Source organism: Fistularia commersonii, chromosome 26, assembly GCF_037954325.1.
Source record: "Fistularia commersonii isolate RoL2024-O1a breed Wild chromosome 26, RoL_Fcom_v1.0, whole genome shotgun sequence".
In the NCBI taxonomy this organism is placed as follows: Eukaryota; Metazoa; Chordata; class Actinopteri; order Syngnathiformes; family Fistulariidae; genus Fistularia; species Fistularia commersonii.
Window position 1 is genome coordinate 9,532,322 of NC_141309.1, and position 17,872 is coordinate 9,550,193.

The 17,872-nt window shown below is 41.1% G+C and overlaps 1 protein-coding gene across 3 annotated transcripts in view; it reads right to left on the reverse strand.

Moving 5' to 3' along the window:
- Positions 1-17,872, reverse strand: part of kiaa0825 (KIAA0825 ortholog) — a 116,441-nt gene that overhangs the window by 31,200 nt on the left and 67,369 nt on the right. Inside the window, exon 23 of one of the 3 annotated variants that reach the window (XM_086173877.1) lies at positions 4,505-4,657. The exons of the other annotated variants lie outside the window; for them this stretch is intronic. Within the exon in view, the coding sequence (XP_086030003.1) occupies positions 4,505-4,657 (153 nt within the window). The remainder of the gene's footprint in view (positions 1-4,504; positions 4,658-17,872) is intronic. 3 annotated transcript variants of the gene reach the window in all.

Sequence of the window (17,872 nt, forward strand, 5' to 3'; positions counted from 1 at the left end):
GAGGAATAGAGAAGTCAGGAAAGACTGAGAGGATGATTGTTGACGGGACATCTGGCAAAGGATTGTACCATCGGGGAAGACAGGAGGGAGATAGCAGCCATGAGTACTTGACCTTCCACTCGTCTGACTGGCAAAATCACACATAAAATTCAGTCAAAAACACACACACCATACAAACGCAAAAATACGTACAAACAGTGTGCAAAAAAGGTTTCCAAAGAGCAAAGAGAAACACTGTGAAGGTGAACAACATGACTGGTAGGGTGCTGACACTTCAGAGATAGAGGCCAGGATAAGATCATTGTCCCGCCTTTGGGCTGGAATGGCAGTGAGAGTATAGTTTGGTAAGAAACACACTCTAAAGGAAAAACTTTGCATGTAGTTAAATACATAAACAAGTCTGCATGCACATCTACATACACACACGCTGTTTACAAGCACACACACAGATGCACATACAGTCACAGTGTCTCTGGGACTATGCAGTGAGTGTCAATGCCTGCTTCATATGTGGCCCCATGCATAAACAATGTGCCCTCAGAGATAGTAGAGTAATACTATGGCCCTGAGCACAACTCCCAAGAGCCTTTCTACCCTCTCCATAACCACTACAAGTCTCTCCTTTCCTTCTCTCACTTCACAATTACAGAGAAACAATACTCCCAGGAAGACAGAGGAACAACCATTGTGTAGGAAGGAATGACAGAAGGAAACAGAAAACGGACAGAAATACATCCTCACTCATAAGCACTAATGACATTCAGAAAATGCAAAGAAAGCAGCTGTGTAATCTTCATTTGTGAGATTACCAGTAGATATATGGGAAAAACCTGAAGTGCATATACATACCAGGTGTATCGGATTGATTGTACTGTTAGTCCCAGCTTATCACCATTACAGAGATGAAGCTGTGCCACATACTCATACAGGACCACAGCATGTTTGAAAGATATCTATTCAAACTAATAGCCCTCCACAATTTCATGTTAATATATTTCCATTTCCATACTTCCAGATTGCAGAATGATACAACATAATAGTGATTCAGCTTCTGTAGACTTCATTTTTTTCATCATTTTTGCTGTTGTTCACATCTGGTGCCAGGTCGGTCTTTCATGAGATAACTCCTCTGCTGCACAGGAGCACATACATTTTAAATTTCCTGCAGTAGAAACGGCAGTTTGATTGAAATAAACATTAGAGAAAATGGGTGGTTACAACTTGTTGCATGGCGGTGGAGAAAAAAAACAATACTACTAGCAGAAACTTGTACCACACCTTTGCTATAAAATTGATGGCCCCAAAACTGACCACACTGAAATCATCTAGAATAATAAATTGTCTAAAACAAGAGTACAAATTGAACAGATCAACAAATATATAAAAGGGTGAATGTATAACGATCATAAGTTATTAATCCCTCTTTGGGACATTCCTTCTCTGCATTTAACCCATCATGGATGAACCATGAGCAGTTAGCTGCCGTCAATCAGCGTCAGGGGAGCAGTTGGGGGTTCAGTGTCTTGCTCAGCAACCTTTGACACAATAAGAGGAGCTAGGAATCGAACCAAGAATGTTCAGGTCCAAGGATGATCGCTCTGCCCCACGCTGCCCCATCGCATACAAAATCCTTTTACATGACAGCAACAAGCGACATGACATCTGTATAATGGCTTAAAGTTTAAACTGCAATAGAGAGACAAAACTTAACATGGGAATTAAATAAACTGACGAAAAATGGAAATTTAAAGTTAAGAGGAGAGGAAAGCTGACTGAGGAGAGAGATGGAAGTGAAGAGAGAGAGGCGGATCTGGGGATACAATAAGGAATGTCCTCTGTATTGCAAAGGAGATAATTGAGATATCCAACTCTTGAAAAAAATGTGTTATTTCACTGCTGCTGAGAAGAGGGAGAACGGAAAGAGGAGGAGAGATGGAAGAGGGGGGAGAGGAAGAGAGAGGGAGTCTAGAGTCTGGAGGGAGGTGACAGTAGTGTATGTGGCTGTGCTGTCTGTCTGACCTGATTGCAAATAAGCAAAGGAGCTCCAACACGGCCCAGAAGTACTTCCTTGTGCACACAACCCTGCTCTCTCACAAACACACACAGCCTCCCCCTTTAATAAGGGTGCTTAATAGTGGCAGCACACACACATGACAGCGGTAAAATTTGAACAAGTGCATGTGTGTGTGTGTGTCTGTCAGTCAGTGTGTGTGTGTACATGAACACGCGCATGCACAGATACATGTAGCCATGAGGAAGGGGACAAGGCAAAGGAGAGGGTTGCTCTAGTGAGACAGCAAGGGAAAAGGGGAAGAGGGGGAGGACGAGAGGGAGGAGAGGAGGGAGGGGCAACAGTGGGTTTCCGAGACGCATTTGCAATTTAAAACACGGTTCGGTATAATGAAAATGTAAAGCAGTGGTTTTATTTTATTCAGTGTGGCAGGTTCAGATTCCCAGAGAAGCTCCACTTGAGCAATCAGTCCATTAATAATTGAATTTTGTACGGTTGCAGTGCGTGTTTGTGTATGTGAGTGTGTGAGTGTGAGCGTGCACACATGTACACATATGCGCGATAGAAGTGTGTAAAAGTTAATGGGACAAACCTCTCCTCTATCTCCACCTGCTGACCCTAATATGAAGCGGCCAATTAGAGATCTTTATTTAATTGCTGAGCGACATGTCCTTGCTACACACTGCTGCCATGCTCTGCCAACTACTGGCACAACAGAGCTGGGGCAAGTCCAGACACATACAGGCTTGCATGCATGCATTTTCACACATTCACACATTCTCACAGACACATAAAGAACCACTAATGTAAGAAATATCCTGATGATAATTCCAGAAGCTGCACGCTATTTTGACTGCGGCACTATCTTACATCCTTACGCTGGACCAATATGTTTATACATTTTTTCTTTGATGTCAGCAGCATAAAAATAACTATGTGAGCAGTAAAAAAAATACACAAAATTTCCAATTATTAGGTTACCTATAGAAACCGGTAAAACTTTTGCGGTAACTTTTACTAAAACGGTAACACATTTTTACACTGGGCGAGAGAGGGTTTGATATATTTTGACTGTCACTTTGAAAAATATATTGTGTGGGATTGCTAAATTATACATGAGTAATACATGAATATGTTGCTAATAGTTTTCTGATCAGATATATGTGAATCGGAGTACCTTTAACTGCTGTGGCTTGTCCTTCTTGCTCCCTCTCATTGACTGCTCTTTTTATCTCATGGGCCTAACTTCCATCTCTCTCTCTCTCTTTCGCACTCTCCCTCTCTCTCTCTGGCTGTCAGAAAGTATCAGATCAGTAGTTAGATCCATGGCTGAGGCCGTGCAAGTGTCTCTGCTCACAGCACTCCACCACAACACATCATTACAGCTGACAGCAGGACTTCACAATATACTGTATGCTCACACACACAGTCGAGTTTATGTGAATGTTTTCATGTATTCTTCAACCTCTGACACAACCAAATAGACACATGCAAAACCATAAAACAATCAGTTTGTACACATTTGATAAAGATCCTGCTGTGAAGATCAATTTTTTGGGATGGAAATTCTCAAAAACATCTGTTGGTCTGGTTTCATAAGATGATGCTGTAATAGACAAATTTGGTTAGAGAGGGAAAGTCCTTCTATGAAGTGCTGTAACACAACACACACACACACACACACACACACACACACACACACACACACACACACACACACACACACACACACACTTAGACATACAGTATTTAATCTAACAGGCTGTTTTGATTGGCTACTCAAAATCAGAATAAGGGGGGTTCAAGGGCTGGAGGGGGACCTTGATGGGTGAGCAGAGTGGGAGGGACTGGAGATTTGGGATGCAGTGCTTGAAAAAAAGTGCCCCTCCCCTTCTGGTTAGATGACAAGAGAGAGAGCGGAGGGAAAAACAAAACACACTAATCTCCTGGCTTTGCAGGAAGCCAAACAGGATCATTTAAGCAGCGGAGTTAACAGGAGAGAACCAGGCTTCCTGATTTGCAGCAAGCAGCCTTGTTCTAGATAGAGATATTCAGACTGTCAGTATAAACTGCTTCTGTTTTCGTTTTGCATTTATTTCAATGCTAGACTCAAGGCATAAATTTTTCATCACCTGCGAATCTATGAATAAAAGATTAAAAAAGGAACTGAGAGGGGAGTGGAGAGGAGGGAGGGACACAGAAAGAGAGAGAGAGAGAGGGAGAGAGAAAGGAGAGCGAAAAAGAGAGGTATAAAAAAGTCGAAACACATGTGGTGCGTGCTGTGCAACGTGCGAGCGCTGTGTGCATCGTGAGAAGGTATCCCTCTCTACTTTTTATGTGCCCCCACCTGCCCAACTTATCACTCACCCACCATCCTTGTACCATCATCCCAATATACCTCTAGGAAGAGCGCAGTGGCTGCAGTGCAAGGTAAAGATGCTATAATGAGCAGCAGGCAGAGGAGCATCTCACCTTGGCTTTTTATAGGATTACCTGAGAGGTGAACTCTCTGCTCTGTGAGAGCATTCATCAGTATATCCTCTCTCTCCCTCTCCTTCAATCTCACTCTCTTGCTCTCTCCCTGCCCTCAGCGGTCTTTGACAGGCAGGGCAAGAGTGAGATGTTGAAGACCTGCCGGAAAATTCACTGCAATACGAGCAGGTTCAGGTATAGGTTAAAGAAGGGAGTGAATGAGAGAGAAAGAGGAGGAAGAAGAAATGTAAGGATATTAAAGGAATGTGTTGTTTATCTCAAGCTATATGTTCCTTTTCTCTTGATCTTGTGAAGCACTTCACCTCACATGGGCAATGGTTATTAAGATCTGCATTCTCTCACACCATTAAATTCTCACTGCCCACCGTCGTCATACAATGACAGAGTTCTAGCTTTATTTCTGGATTAATTTACCAACTGCAGGTATTTCCAAATTTAATAAAAAGCTGAAAAAATCATCCAACAATTCAAGTATTCACATTCAAACTGTGACTGGACATACCGTGAAAGAATAAGATGAACTATTTGTTCTTAGGTGTACATTGAATAATGTTATGAGAGCATGTGAGCCTAGGGCAATGTGCTGAAACTCACTTTTTCATCTATATAAATATTACAGTTTGCAAAGCAGTAAAAGTAATATGCATTAAGTGTAAACAGTTATAATAAGACACATTCATAATGAAAAATCTTTAACTGATATAATACTCTGTTGTTTTTAAGCCTCATAACAAATGTAAATGGTCACACAACAAACACACATACATTCAGTGTAGTTGCAGGGATTATTCTAGAGGTGTTGCTAAATTTTTCATTCAAGCTCAAGGGGTAAAAATGGTGTCAACTTACAAGTCACCCCATGCAGTTTCAAAGTGGTTTGCTGGAAAGCATTCACCCATTCACACACACACTTGCGCATCAATGGCAGCAGAGCTGGCAGACAAGATGCTGACTGACCTTCCTTGGTCCAAGAATCTGTCTAATATCTATAGGTCTATAGTTTACTCCTATAGTTTTCCCCTTTCTAAATTACAAACCAGTCCCTCTAATGTTAGGGGATAAGGAAATACTAGCCATGATCTCCTTGCACATTTCCTCCAATACAAACAGCATGGGGGTATCATAAATCACTTTGGGTCTTTCACTTTCCCTTGCAAGAACATTAATCTTATTGGGACAAAATTGGTCGTGTTTCCTTCCTGATAAGTGAACCATCAAACTACCACTGCTGCGGGACAACTGTGTTACTGGTGTATTTTCCTCTAAAAGGATATAAGAGCCGGTCTTTGGATTAGTATTTCATGGTTTTGCCCAAATTACAACCATTGGGTAATGACTTGATGAGCGATTTGCACCTTCAAAATAACAGGTGTTTGGACACGGCTTTCGCGTTAGAAAATCAATGCATTCTTCAAAGAATGCAAGTGCTCACAGTCCATCCATCCATCCATCCATCCATCCATCCATCCATCCATCCATCCATCCATCCATCCATCCATCCATCCATCCATCCATCCATCCATCCATCCATCCATCCATCCATCCATCCATCCATCCATACATACATACATCCATCCATACATACATCCATACATACATCCATTATCTACCACTTATCCTGCAGTCAGGATCACGGGCATGCTGGTGCCTATCCACAGGGCTGCATATAGTGACAAACGACCATTCACACATCTGGGTAATTTTTCCAATGCCTTCCAATTAACCTCCTGCATGTTTTTGGACTTTGTCCATACTGTCAATACCACATATTCTAACTAATTTAACAGAACTATTTTTGTTACAGATTTGGAGTTAGGACCCACACACAGGACCTCAAAACGGACAGGGCTCATAACAAGTTTACTTTGGTGAAAAGGTATATGCAGACCGGGTAGTGGGACGCGAGGGGAGGGGGTGGGGGGGGCAGACCAGTATGCTGGAGAGATGGGTCTGACATGTCATTGAACCTTGGATCCAGAAGGAGCAATATGGTTTTCATCCTGGCCGTAAAACAGTGGACCAGTTCTACCCCCTTGGCAGTGTCCTTAAGGACACATGGGAGTTTGCCTAACGAGTCTACATGTGTTTTGTGGACCTGGAGAATGCATTCAACCATGTCCCGTGGGGCATCCTCTTGGGGGTGCTCCGGGAGTATGTGGTAACAAACCCTGTTGTACGGGCTGTTCGGTCTCAGCCAGTGAGGTCTTTTGTCATCAATTCTGTTCATTATCTCGAAGGACAGAATTTCTAGGCACAGCCAGGGTGTTGAGAGGGTCTGGTTTGGTGGCCTCAGGATTGGGTTTCTGCTTTTTGTGGGTGATGTGGTTCTCTTGGCTTCATTGGACCGTGATCTCCAGCCATCGCTGGAGTGGTTTGCAGCCAAATGTGAAATAATTGGGATGAGAATCAGTACCTTCAAATCTGATGGTTGTCAGCTGGAAACAAGTGGAGTGCCCACTCCGGGTAGGGGAGCCTAGGTATTTTAGAGGAGTTTGGGAGTAGGGGAGCCTAGGGAGTTTGGGTATCTTAGGGTCTTGTTCACAAGTGAGAGAAGAATGGAAAAGGAGATAGACAGGCAGATTGGTGCACCATCCGCATTAATGCGGACTCTGCACTGGTTTGACCAGGGGAAGAAGGAGGTGAGCCAAATGGCGAAGCATTCAATTTACCAGTAGACGTTTCTACTCTCACCTCCTTGGGGATCCAGGGAACTGAAATTAGCTTTCTGAAATCTATTCCTTTTTTTAAAATTTTTTACTGTCTTTTTCATTACAGTCATCTTCTCAGAATATTAAAGAAACTTCAGACATCACTCCATTTACTTTATCATAACTACTAAATACATCATTTGACTTTTCCTTAAATAGATACAAGCAGGTGACTCCCCTGGAACCATGGCAATACTCAAGAGCCGAAAATAAACCACTCTGATGAAGATCTTCCACTGTTCACAAACTTGACCCGACATCATTTGAAGACGAAGCTTGACACCCAACCTAATACCCATCTACAAAACTCGAGACAAATTGCTATATTACACCAACTCAATGCAACTCAGTTTGATTGACTGCAGCAACTGCTGAATGGCAGACAGATAGCTATCAATTAAACATAAAAGCTACATATTTTCAACTTAAAAAAAAATAGAAAAAACAGAACAAAACACAAGACTGAAGTCCCAATTTCGCTACAGTGAAAAGATAAAAAACAGAGAGATCTAGCCTGAAGGATACATAATGTGTATTCAAACAAAGTAACTAATAGTAACAACACAGAATAGATAAGTTGATATGGTTAATATGAGGTGTGGACATTGCTGGAGTAAGTAATCATGTTCTGTGTCTGGGAATAGGCAAGTGAGGAGTGTAGGCGAGGTTGCATGGTAAATTACCGTAATAGATTCTGAACAGTAAAACAGCAGCGTGGATTTCCTAGTTTGGAGGAATAGGCCCAGGTGCTTTCAAGCATGCCGAGGGGCTTTGGGTCTAAAGTTAAAAAATAAAAGGAAACAGCAACAAACACACCAAGAAACAGTCAATAGACCAGAAAACCATGGTAAAATTTAAGCTGATCGCCATTGTGTTGAGTGTCGGTAGTTTGAACTATTGACTGTAACTTATGTGCAATAAACAGTCACATTCACTAGGTAGTTTTTTGGGACTTTTTCAGCTTTAAGTTGCAAGCAAAGTAACAATTAACATCGATGCAAGGAATGTGGGGGTATAACTTGGCTACACTTGATTAAAAAATGATTTAAAAAATCAGAAAAGGTATCTGCAAATGTTCTTGATTGTTGGAGGGCTGAATAAGTATTGTGAAGTCTTCCAACATGATGCCACCCACAAACCGTGCGTACCACACCCTCACCTCCACCTTACGTCATCACCTCCTCACCTCCTCAACATATTGTTGAATCTGGCAGCTGTTGTCATCCTCCCTCTGTCATCTCTTATCTGTAAACCAGAATATTATCCCATCCATCCTCATTTTGCTGCAGTCTCAAGCTAAACCTCAAGCCAAATACTGTGAGCCCTCCTCCTAAAACCATCTCAGTCAGGAATAAGGGTGAAGGCCATGCCAAGAGGAGTTGGCATCAACCTGTCTCCCTACCATTCCGGCTTCCTCCTTCTGCCAGCTTGCTTAATCAAATTATTCCCATCAGCCATGCACACACAATCCTATTTCTCAATCAACTTCCCTCTATCCCTTCTGCCCCTTCTCCCCCCAAAGTAAAACTTGCTCCCTCTGCTCTGTTTCGCTTCCCGCTTCCCACAGACTGTGTAAAAAATATGAGGCTGCCGTCCAATTGGCAACAAAATGTGTGTTTACATGACTATTTTGTGCTTGTGTGTCTTGGTATGTTTGTGGTTTTGCTTGCATCTACATGTTTTTGCATTGGAATGGTACAAAACATCACATTGTAACAATGGTGGAGGCTGCAGTTTCGTCCTAATTAAATTTCCCTCCTTTTTTCTGCCTTCCGGTGCGTCCGCTTGCCCACACTCCAAATGTCAACAAGATCTGGGCACATGGAGTGGCATCTGGTGCCACATCACCCAACGCACATGGATACAAAAAACCTCACAGCACGCAGACTTAACCTGGAGCTACGCCAAACCAGAAGCTACTCACCAGCTAAGTGCCACAGCGCCAGTCAAGTGCCCGGTCGGCTGTGCGCCCACCCGCATCACTCACACACATACACTGGCACTTTTAAACCCCGATGGCCCTCCGCAATGACAGGGAGACAGAAGGGCCTTGCCTTGCTGATCTGCTCCCTGCCCTAGCAGATGCTCAAAAGCTCCCCACCTAAACCAACGGCCAAAATGTATTTCGCCACTATTACGGGCAGTCTGTAAGTGACAAGTAGAGTGTGTGTTTTATCATTAAAGCGCAGCTGAAACAGCTCAAGTCAACACAGCTTTGATCAAACGCATAATAGTACATGTGTATATTGTTGTATGGAATACACGTGGACATACACATCATTACACATACACGGTTGAAATTGTACTCCAGTAGACATATAAAAATATACAAAGAGCAGATCTTTAGACTTTTACATCACTCAACCCCTGGCCCTCAGCTGATGCCTTATACACAAACACAGACATGCAAACACACAAATTCTATTCTGATGTACTCCATACTGTCTTTGTATCATTAGAGGCTCTAAACCAGCATGATCCTCTCAGCTATTACTTTTCTCTGAGGTTTTTTGCAGATTGGACTATTTTCTACAAGAAATACAGTAAGAGACATAACTTGATACTCCCACAAACCAACCGGTCATACAGCTTGAAAGGGAAGGGAAAAAAGAAAAATAGTAATGGCACAGGTGACCAAGAGCGAAGCAACAGAACTCGAGTGAAGCAAGAGTGGAAAAAAATGCAGGTATTTTAGTAATGACAGCAATAAAATAAAAGAGGCAACAGACATAAAAGAGGCAAATGATTACGTTATGTATGTGTGTGTATTGTGTCTTGTTTTTTTTTTTTTATAAAACAAAAACAATTCACATACAACCCCAGCATTATGGGCCCAATTTTACTCTCCTTTCCTCTCCTTGCCTCCACAATACATAACATACAACTCTAAATCTCAAACCAAATCTCAGATTTAAAACTTCCAAATTTTTTCTTATGATTATTACATATTTTCTATGTGTAGGGCGAAGTTGGGGATGAGGTGGGGGGCTGGGGTAGTTTTTTTGACAGGATGTGACTTTTAAAACAAAAAGCATTAAAACAAAAACACTTAACATTTTATCACCACATGATGTGATGTATTGAACTGAATGTTTATTATGAGAAATACACACAGTAGTTGCGTGTGTATGTGTTTTTAGGATATTCTGTAATGCACTCAAGGTTGGTTGTGAATTGTGCATGACACTGAGCCACCCATGGGCATTCACAAGTACACATGTGCAGGTGTCTTCTGTAAGAAACCCACTTAGTGTGTGGCCTCCACTTAAGAGGGTCAGAATGTCTGTATCTGTGCAGTCACTCAAACACCAAAGAGAGATAAAGCAAATGCTGCAGTCCCAGCTAAGCAATGCCAGGACAGGCTGAGGGGTAAGAGAGAGTTCATTAAGAGATTTCAAGGCACCTGAAGTTCATTTGTCTCCCCAAAGCATCAAAACAGGATAATAAGGACAGGGAACAAGGGAAATGGCAACAGCAAGTCATGCCTTTGATTTTCTTTCTTTTACAATTCCCTCCTTTAAGTACCAGGGTACTTTCATCCTTATCTTCTACTTTTCTCTATATTCCAATATGCAGGTTTATTCGGGGCAAACCTGATTTCTTGCACAATGTCAAACAAATAGAAGAAAAAAAAAAAAGGATTCATAGTAAAGTGTCTCTTCTTGGTCACTTCCTTTCAACTGTCTATTAGAGGCATGCCGTTCAATTGTGTTTTGACATAAAGTGGATTTTAAAATATGACAGAATTTTTTTTTTTTTTTTCATTTGTTGAGGTCAGTGTAGTTACATATATAAATGTGGATCTCTTACCTTTCATATGGCCTGTGCAAAGGCTAATACGTATGCTTTTATAATCCTGCTGCTGGTGTCATCCAAGGGTCACTGCTAGACATAAGGCAGTGTGACAGTGGGGAGCCCCTTGCGGAGTGAGTGTGTGTGCAACTTTGTGTGGATGGATTAATGACTGTGAGTTTATATTTAGTGCTTGTGCCCCCCCCCATCCCAGTGTGTGTGAGTGTGTTTGTGTGTTGGTCATGAATTATGTGCAATGTATTCCTGTAGAACTGATTAAGACACACACCTCCTCGGTGTGGTGGGACACCTGGTCTTAGTGGGAAAGTGGGCCATAGGCCACCATGGCAAGACAGGAGGCAGAAAGGGAGAAGCAGAGGGAGGCGAAGTGAACAACGGGGAAACACAGTCATCTACTTCCGCACCAAGAGGACTTTTAATTTAGAAATGATCACATTATCTCAAAACACATGGCTTGGATGGAGACCTGTACCTGCCAATTTATTAGGTAAGTGGGGGTGGCAACTTAGTGGATGTGACTCACCCTAAAATCTCACAGATTGAGATAATGAAGAAAACCAAGAATCAGAAGAAAACATGTCAGGGTTACACAAAAATTATATAGCTGTTAACAAAGATAGTACCGAACAACTCTCAAGTTCTGAGCACATGTAAAATAACACTAATTTCTCTTTTTTCATTTTGTCTTTTTCTTTTGATTATGGCTGCTCCCTTCACCACAATGAATCAACTTCCTCCATCTAATTCTGTTGTCTGTATCCTTTTCTCTCACACCAACTAACATCATGTCCTCTATCACTCCACCCATAAATATCCTCTTCCGTCTTCGTCTAGGCCTTCTATCCTTCATCTGTACATGGCCAAACCCTCTCAGACTGGCCTCCCTGACTTTATCTCCAAAACATGTAACCTGTACTGTCCCTCTGATGAACTAATTCCTGATCCTATCCATCCTCGTCAATCCCGAAGAGGTCCTAAACTATTTCATCTCTTCTACCCACAGCTCTGCTTCTTGTCTTTTCCTCGATTAAACAGTCTCTAAACCAATATAACAGGAAGAGAATCACTAAGTCCTGCTAATCAATTACCCCAGCCTAAAGGAAAACCTGCACACCAAGTTAAGGAGATATGGCCAGTCAAGGTATATAGAATGATCTAAATAAATAGCCGAAACATCCAGCCTCTGGTATCTATGTAAATACAAAAACGGAGGAAAAAAAATATGTTGTTTTCTCAAAAGTTTTCCCAATGATTTGCTGCATGTCTCAAATTATTAGCGAGGGGGAGGAACATATGTTACTAAGCTTTCCTCTCCTTGTTTCAGTCCCTGTCCTACTACAGTGGCATTCAATGAATTCGGCAATTCCTCCCCTGGCTTATCTTCCTATTGGTTGCTGAGATGCCACCCCAAAATCTTATTTCTGCTGGTTAGAATTATGGCCACTTAAATGTCCAGGCATGGCATAGACCAATATTGCTCATGTACACATAAGCATTTCACATTAAATTTTTATGCATTCATTCTGCACTATAAAAGAACCACATCAATGCAGGCATGCAGGCACTCATGCACACACAGACAAAAACACAGAGATTAATTGCGGTGTCATTCCTGTGTAAATAAATGCCCTTTCTAGCCGTACTCAGCAACGCTCCCTGAGTCAATCTGATCTGACCAGACAGGTAAGTCAGACACTCAGAAACAAGGTTGCAGCAGAAGAGTGAGAAGCAAGTAAGACTTTTCCACTTTTTTCTAACTGTACCTGGCTGTTTGTCTGTCTGACCACATCATAGCCTTTCTCTAGCTCCTTTGCCCTCACTTTCATATTCACCAAGCAGATGGATCAGTTGCCATGGTAACAACTGAAAGGCCAGGATCTTGTAGTCTATTAAGAAAAGTGAGGGAAGCATTGGACTGAACAGTGTAGGGAAAATGTGAAATGGAATGTATCGGAAGGACAGGGATTGATAGAAAGGCAAATATCGAATGACAAATCACTTGATTGTTCACCGATGATACAGTGTAATATTTTTCACATTATCCAAGGAATCTGGGTATATCTTATAAAGTATGGCTTTCATGATAGTGTCTTACGGTCTTCCTGGTGGGCTTGCAAGACCCACATTTTTTGTCATGATAGTAAGATCCTGCCTCAATCGATACGGGACTGAGTGCCTGATTCATCCAGTTTATCTACTGCTTTTCAGCCCAGTCCATTTTACCACTGGCAGGTTATTTTAATCTGTGATATCTAATCTGTTGATGGTACATCGTGTTGAGGTCTTCCATGACATCTCTTTTCTTACCCCCCAGTCTCTGTCTTCCTTTACCAGAGAGACTGATTTAGTAGTTCACCAGAGGGCAGTCCTCGTGCAAGTGACCGCTCCTTCTTTAAAGGGGATCTGACAGCATTGGTCCTTCAGTATTTGATGATCATACTGCCATTGACAGGTGAGTTACAGGTGAAACCTTTTCATTGTCAAATATTTCTGATCAATTTGTGTTGATGGCTGGAACTGACCAACATTTGATTTGTTTGCTCTCAGTCACCAAGGTCATGGTTTATTCTAGTCAAAATCTATTTGTGGCAACTGAACTTGAGTTTCTTCTCTTGAAGACGCTTCCCCTCACATCCGTTGAGGCTTCATCAGTTTGACCGGATTTAATTTGTTCCTCCATCCCATTTTTTTTCTACTGTTCAGCAGCACTATTACTGCTCGAATGTTTTCTACTTCAGGTCAATCAATATGCATTAATATTGTTTTAATTGTGAAATATTAACCATGACCTTCTTTTCTGTACAAAACAAAAGACGAGAGCTGGGCATTTATCCTTCAAGTTTTAGTTTTAACACAAAATTTTTCTAATCAACAATTCAATAAACAATTACTAAATTAAATATTGAAATGTGATCAATAAAGACTAATGACCAAGACTTTGACAAAAAGGTTTCCATATTTGTAAGCCTAGCTCATTGAAGCATGGCCTGCAATATCAAAACAAGGGAGCAGTCGTTGTTGCTCTTTGACATCTGAAATCATATACATGGTAGAAATTCAGTAGCAGAAACAGAGCGAGTGAATAACTGAGACAGAGAAAGACAGAGAGAAAAAGAAAGACAGAAAGATAGATATAGAGAGAGCGAGAGAGACAGACAGACAGACCATCAGACAGACTCAAAGGGAGTGAGAAAGACAGAGAAAGGGAGAATGAGGCTGACAAACTGACAAAGAGACCCCTGCGGCTCACACTGATGTGTTTGTTGTGTTATATTAAATTAGAATGAGTCCAATATTAAAATAATAACATTTACCTCCACAATAAATGCATTGGGTTCCAAAATCAATACCTCTTTCCTATAATGCCAAAGTATTATTTCAAATAATAATAGTGAAGTTGTTGCATTATATTGGCATTATATTAAAAACCAGAGAAGGGCATGCACACATTATAGATTAGATAATTTTGTCTCAAATGTCACAGAACGTGTTCCACTGTTCCCAAAAGTGTTAATAGAGTTAAATTGTTAATGAGATTTTTATTGAGCTTGTTTGTTAGTTCTGTTTAATTGTTTACAAGAGGCAATGCGCTGATAAGAAAAGTCTGTGCTCGCCATGTTTAATGTACACATAGAGTTTCTGTAGGTTTCAAAAAGATCAACTGAAAAGCTTACATACCATCAGGGTCACAATCTAATATTAGATTACATTCATTTTTAGATCATTGCAAAAATGTGTTATGGATATGTTTCTATCAACTTACACAAATCATTGGATGTGATGTTCAAAAGCTGACATATAGACTTGCAGTCGTTCCAACTTGGATGAAAGAAGTATTAAGCTATGGCTGCTTAATGCTGCTGTGGCTATTCTTCCTTAGGGGACAAAGATATACTTTGTATTACAGGCAGGAGTGTGTTCAGGTTAAATGACCCTTTTGTGAATTAGATGGATCCACTTTCTGGATCCAGAAAAACCGATACAAATGACCATTTTTTTAACTTCATCTTTTACCATCAAAATTTTCAGAAAGAAATAAACTAGAATAGACTTAGGTCTACATACATGTTACTTGCTATATCATTACATCCTTCATAAGCTCTGTGTATCCATGATACTTAGTACTTGGCGTTCAAAAAAACTCATTATGTCCTCTGAAGAACTGTGTCACATATCAATCTGAAAAAAAAATCACAGGGGCACACATGACTTAGTGAACTAGAATAGACCTTAAATATTAACCTTAATATTAGATTAAAGTGATAATTGTGGCATCTTTGATTGGAGTTCAAACATGGAAAAAAGATGATAGGCATCATGGGAATTGAACTGTGAGTCCTACTGTTGTACTGTCTGTGGCCAGACTTGATGAGCAAAGGAACTAGAACTAAATTGTGGGCACAAGTCTCCTGTCCGAGAAAGGTGAGATCTCAGTGTGAAATGATGAGACAGAAACCAGGTAAAAGTGGATCATTTAGAGGAGACTTTTAGAGCTAAAATTTGCTGTTTGTATGTTTCAAACATTAAGCCAACAACCCTGCAAAAAAGTCTATAAAACACACACATACTGTACATCCACATGCATGCGCGTGCGTGAAGGGCTGTAACTACGACATGCTGATGGACTGACGTGCATGTCTGCACACACACACACACACACACATACACACACACACACATACACACATACACACACACACACACACACTGTCTTTGGGTAAGATAAAGAGACTGAAGAAGAACCTACAACTTTCAAATAAATGAAAGTTCATTGCAACAGCTGATTCTCATGTGAAACCCTGTTGAGTTGCAACTTCTTTTGTGATTTATATTTTTATTGTATTTAAGCAGGTCTCAACATTTTACTTCCTCTTATTTATTTCAAACACCTCAAAGGCAGGCCTGTGAAAACAGTGTCATGAAGTGGTCCTAAAATAGGTTGGGGACCACTGACTTCAACTAGAAATTCCTCTTTAATGCTCTGTAAAGTAATTGCAAAGTGAAATGTTTACCAGAGGCTTTTTAGAAAATGTATCCAAACATATTTGGAGCCATTACATATGAAGTGCCTATGAGTAAAGGACTGAAAGAATCCGATAAGCTCTAAATCTAAACAGGGCCAAAGCATCTGCCTTAATAATAAATGTGCCATGCTAAAAAGGTTACTTGAACAGCCAAATTCAAATTTAATTGAGGCTGTGTGTTGAATAATTAATCTTTTTCCCAGAGAACACAGAGCACACTGGACAAGTGAATGCTGAGTGTCCAGAGAGACAAGGAGGAGAGAAACAGAGGCAAAGATAGAAGGAACATAGGGAGGAGTGTAAGCTGTCAAGCCATTTATTTCATGAACACTGACTGAGCATAACCTTCTATAAAATAAGATATAAAGCATAATGTGATCCAGCACATTATCACCCTGGTAACCAACCATTCAATGTATTTAGCCAGAGAAGAGAATAATGTAGTCAACATTTAAACAACTGAACCCAAAGGGCAAAACAAAACAACAATAAAACACCCAAATGAACTAATCAAAGGCTTAGTGGGAGGAAAAAGCACCATGAGGTAATGTTGGGGATTGTTCTTGTTACTTATGTTGTTCGGGTACAAAGCAAATGTAAAGGGGAGTATTTAACATTTCTTTTTAATGTTTGTTTCACTTGGCCTCTTTCTCATTCGTTGTCTTCTCTCGTCTTCTGTAGGTATTTCAGTTGGATGCATCATCTTAGATCTCTGCCTTTTAATGCTGACTGCAGCAAATCTTTTGAGGGTGACTACAAAAGCAAGCTGGCAGTAAACTTCTCCCTGAAGGAGAAAGAGAGTGTTGGTTGGGATCTCTCCACTCTAGGAAATCTCTGTTATGACACAGGCTGGTTGATTTGGTCAATGTTCATATCTATAATGGTCCAAAATGTATTAACCACAACCTATTAGGTACGTAAACACCATATATTGCTAACTTTTATAGCAATTTTATTAGAATTGGCACTGTTGACACCGATTTTCTGCACCAACAGAAAATGCAAAAGTCTCAGTTCTCTTGATTTTCCCCCCTCACCTTCCATCTTCCTCCTATCTGGCTTGTGCAAGTATCAGGCAGCTCCTCTCCATTGTTGATCTGACTGGGCTCTACATTGCTGAGGTTGCGGATTGTTGCGAAGAGATGCCTCTGTCAGAAACGTGCTTATCCTCCCGCTCTAGCCGCCCTCTTATACATAAAATATCAAACATCTGAGGGACAATATGCTGACCTGCTTTGACCCCCACACATACGTATGCATACATACACGCACGCACACACACACATATACGCACACACACATGCACAAACACTCGAAAACAGAGACGTGTGAGCACAGATGGCATATAGTGACGCACACACAAACGCTAAGAGAGCTAAAGTCAGCTCACATCCCCCATTTGTACGTGCCCTGACGTTTTTTTCCATCACCACCGCTTCCCTCATGATGTATTTGCGACATCTGGCGGTGCTCACCATATTCATGGGTATCAAGCTCTTCATGGGTAGAAAGGAGAATGCAAGACAGGGAAAAGGGTCATGGTTGCCTTGAATGGTAGTTAGTCAGAGAAAGGGAGTAAAAAAAGACTAGGACGGAGCGAGGGAAAGTAGACCTACTCATGGGGTATATATATAAAGATTAAATGGCAAATATACTGAATTGCGCACCATACAGCGCCAAGTATTTCAAATTCCACAGCAAAAGGCTTGGGTACCCCCTAGTGGGCTCCCAGCAGCAATCTAGTACTTTCGCCATTGAAGGGTTGCAGGGGTGCGTCATTGGGCTTCCATGAATCGATAGGAGTCAGAGGTCAACCTTCTTGA